The sequence below is a fragment of the Ovis aries genome, chromosome 20 (genome assembly GCF_016772045.2).
Source record: "Ovis aries strain OAR_USU_Benz2616 breed Rambouillet chromosome 20, ARS-UI_Ramb_v3.0, whole genome shotgun sequence".
Classification (NCBI taxonomy): domain Eukaryota; kingdom Metazoa; phylum Chordata; class Mammalia; order Artiodactyla; family Bovidae; genus Ovis; species Ovis aries.
In genome coordinates, this window is record NC_056073.1 from 28,199,625 (window position 1) to 28,203,888 (window position 4,264).

At 38.9% G+C, this 4,264-nt stretch overlaps 1 protein-coding gene across 1 annotated transcript; it reads left to right on the forward strand.

Annotated features, from left to right (window-relative positions):
- Positions 1–2,216: 2,216 nt before the first annotated feature.
- On the forward strand, positions 2,217–3,176 carry LOC101112095 (olfactory receptor 11A1). Its single transcript, XM_004019283.3, has one exon. It carries the CDS (start codon positions 2,217–2,219, stop codon positions 3,174–3,176), a length of 960 nt encoding a protein of 319 aa, XP_004019332.3.
- Positions 3,177–4,264: the final 1,088 nt, after the last annotated feature.

Below are 4,264 nucleotides of genomic sequence, written 5' to 3' on the forward strand. Positions count from 1 at the left end.
CTGTCAAGTTGTAATTGGTTCTCAGGGGCCCCTCCCCTCTTGGCAATTGTCAGCCCTCTTTTGTGATAAAGGAAAGGATCTACAATGAAAAGCCAAAGGAATCAGGGAACTAGAAAAGGAGATGGAGAGTGGAAGAGATAATGACTCTGGGGAGTGGAGGGTGAAAAGTGTGACATTTCTAATCAATGTCCTACATTATTTCAGGTTGAGTTCAAGGGAAGAGTTGAAATTGGGAAACTTCAATAATCTGAACTCTTTGGAAGATCTTAGCACATATTCTGCTTTTCACAATTTTTACCTTTAGAAGGGTTATTGCAGGTGAGTTTCCTATTTTTGTATAATTGTTCACAGCTTAGTTCACAGACTTTTTATAAAAAGCTAAAGAATTGATATTTATGGAGTTGTTTCCTCTGATCAGTAACACATTTCATTTAACCCAGAGAGTCAAAAAGTCAGTTTTTCAAAGTCATTTGAAGAAATCCCACAATCTTCCTCTGGAATCCTAGTGTTGCAACATCTTCCACTAAAACTTTCCCATTTGTCTATAATCCTCACATCCTTCTATCTTCTCTTTTCCTTCTTCTTTCTTTCTCCCCACTTCCCCAACCCCTTGAAAAATAGAGTGGGAATGTGGTGATCTGAAAAGCTAGGATTATGCTATGACTTGAAAATAGTTTTCATGTGAGTGAATTTTTTTAAGCTTAATTTTATTATTATTATTTTTCCCCAGACAGCATGTGGGACCTTAGTTCTCCAACCAGGGATTCAACCTGTGTCCCCAGTGTCCACTCTCCTCCAAACAGTGGAAGCTTGGAATCTTAATCACTGGACCACCAGGGAAGATCCTGACTGAACTTTTAAAACACTCCCAATAACAGTCTTATTGTGGAGTTGACAATCATATTTTTCATACCTTCTGCTAGCAGATTCTATGACACAGACACACACACACACAAACACACACACATGCGCGAACAAATATCTGCATTTTTGCTGTACCATTTCCCTCTGCTTCCAATCATTTGATGCATTCTCATTTTTAATAAACACACACACATCCCTTTGGATAGCATATGAGATCTTCCTTGCAGGTACTCAGGTGCATTTTCAGCTCTTCACTCAGTTATACGTCTTTGCTTTCCATTATGTCTCTCCTGCCTAGAATGCTATGCTCTCTCCTATCCTTTGCCTGGCTGACTCTTGTTCTTCAAGAGATTTTACCTATAATTACTTCCTCAGGGAGCCTCTCTGACCTTGATTCTCACACTCTCTCAGTTCCTAGTTTGAGTTGGTTTTCTCTCTATTCACATAGCACCTATACTTTCATCAATCATATTATTTACTACATTTGTATTATAAAATCTTGTATGAAATTAGAACTTAAAGAACATTATTTTAAGGGAGAGGGCAATCTAGAGACTATAAGGTTATAATTGTGCTAAGATAAAGAGGTTGTAAGACTAATGAAGAGAGAATACATAGGAATTTTACAAGTAAAAATTGATAAGGTGCTTGAGGAATGAAGAGACAGTGTTAAGATAAAGATGACTGCAATATAGTAAGCTTGGGTATCAGGAAGAATTTCCAAACTGCTCACAGTGAAGTTGGTTGTGATCAAGGAAGATAAAACAGGTTTTTTTTTTTTTCTTTTCCTATAACAAGCTGATTGTAAGCTGTGATAGGACACAAAGCAGGCATTTGAAGGACATTACACTGTTGCTCATGAGGAAGGCTCTATGACTGGTTACAGAGATTGGGAAAGTAGAATTTAGTGAATCATAAAAACATTGGTGGTGGTTTAGTTGCTAAGTCGTGTTTGACTCTTGTGACCCTGTGGACTGTAGCCTGCCAGATTTCTCTGACCATGGGATTCTCCAGACAAGTATACTGGAGTGGGTTGGGATTTCCTTCTCTAATAAAAATATTAGATTGAACTAATAGGTTAAGGTCTCTGAAGACTGGAAATTGTGAGTCTGAATCATTGATCAAACTTCTTGAGTCTTGAATATGTGCACAATTAAGGAATACAGCAGAGGACAGGAGTTGGAAAAGCAACTAAAAAGGGGACAGACGAGGACGTGTGTAAATGATTCTTGTTTTTGAGACTGACCTTTATCTTTTTCATTTTAGCTCTACTTATCTCAGGCTTGGTGTAGAAGATGCAAAGATGCACTAGAATCTGTCACTTAATCACTGCAGAAACTTGGATGATCTTCATGGAAATGGCCTCCATAGGAAACCAAACTATTACTGAATTTGTCCTTCTTGGTTTCTATGTCAGAGCTGAGCTGCATCTCCTTCTCTTTATTGTGTTCACTGTCATCTACGCATCCATCATCTTAGGGAACATGCTAATCATTGTGGCGGTGGTTAGCTCTCAGAGGCTCCACACACCCATGTATTTCTTCCTGGCTAATCTGTCCTTCCTGGAGATCCTCTACACTTCCTCAGTGGTGCCCAAAATGTTGGAGGGCTTCTTGCAGGAGGCAGCCATCTCTGTGGCTGGTTGCTTGCTCCAGTTCTTTATCTTTGGTTCTTTAGCCACTGCTGAGTGCTTCCTACTGGCTGTCATGGCATATGATCGCTACCTGGCCATCTGCTACCCCCTCCGCTACCCTCTCCTGATGGGACCCAGGTGGTGTTTGGGGCTGGTGGTCATAGCCTGGCTCTCTGGCTTTCTGGTAGGTGTAGTGATTATAGCCCTTATGGCCCAACTGAGATTCTGTGGCCCCAACCACATTGACCGCTTTTACTGTGACTTCATGCCTTTGATGAGCCTGGCCTGCTCAGATCCCAGTGTAGCCCAGGTGACAACATTCATTCTGTCTGTGGTCTGCCTCACTGTTCCCTTTGGACTGATTCTGACATCTTATGGCCGGATCGTGGTGGCTGTGCTGAGAGTTCCTGCTGGAGCCAGCAGAAGGAAGGCTTTCTCCACGTGCTCCTCCCACCTAGCTGTAGTGTCCACATACTATGGTACTCTCATGGTCTTATACACTGCACCCTCAGCTGTCCACTCCCAGCTCCTCACCAAGGTCTTTGCCCTGCTCTACACTGTGATCACCCCTTTCTTCAATCCTGTGGTTTATACCCTGAGGAATAAGGAAGTTCAGCAGGCACTGTGGATGCTTCTGTATGTTAAACAAGCTGAAATGATTGAAGGAGGATGGTGGTAAAGATGTTAATTGGACTTTGGGATTGGTTGGGTAGAAGTAACTTTGTCCTGTTTTGACATTTCTCTCTGTGAAAAGTTTTATAGTTACTGTACTCATACTAAAAATGAATATTGTAGAGCAATAATTTTTAAGTGCTTTAAATTTTTTACTTTAATATTTTATAATTTCTTTACCAAATAGGCTTTGAATACTTCCTATAGGAAATAAATACACAAAAACAACAATGCAAAATAAACCTGGAGATAAGTTGAATCATGGAAGTTTGTAATGTGGTTTTTCATTGATGACTATGTCTTGATCCTCTTTTTATTTTAACCAATATGTATGTATTTATTCTTCAGAGATTTTCAACATAGCTAAACATGAATTAGGTGGTCTCTGTGAAAGCTCATAGTCATTTGTAATTTTTCCACCATACAAATATAGTTCACATTTAGATTTTCCTGCAATAAATTCTTAGGAGTTGAATTGTTAGGTTAAAGGGAAAGCATATTAAAAATTAAACCTGAATGCATTTAATTGTTTAACTACTTTACTGTAGAAAGTTTCAAATATACACAAAAGTAGATAGAACACTATAATGAATCCCATACAGCCATCATCTAGCATCAGTATCAATATTTGCCAATCCTATTTCTACTGCCTATAGCTCCTTTTTCTCTGAAACATTTTAGAGCAAATTTCAGATGTGTTAAGTATTGTGTTATGTGAGTAGTGTAGCTATGTTTTCCATGTGTAAATACATTTAATCCTTGAACAACATGGATTTGAACTGCACAGTTTCACTTAAAGGCCGACATTTTTTTTTTTTTTCAGTAGTAAATACAGAAGTACAGGATTTATGACTGGTTGAATCCATAGATAGGGAACTTCATATGTACAGGGGAACCATGTGTACAGACAGCCAACTCAAAGTTATAGGTGGATTTTCAATTTCTCAGTGGGTTATTACCCCTGACCTTGGTGATCAAGTGTACTCAGTATGTTTTATCGATGAAGGCATTTAAACAAAAAAAACATGCCAACCTTGATGTTATGATATTTAAAAATACTTCCCCAATGGCATCTAATACTCAGACTATGTTCAA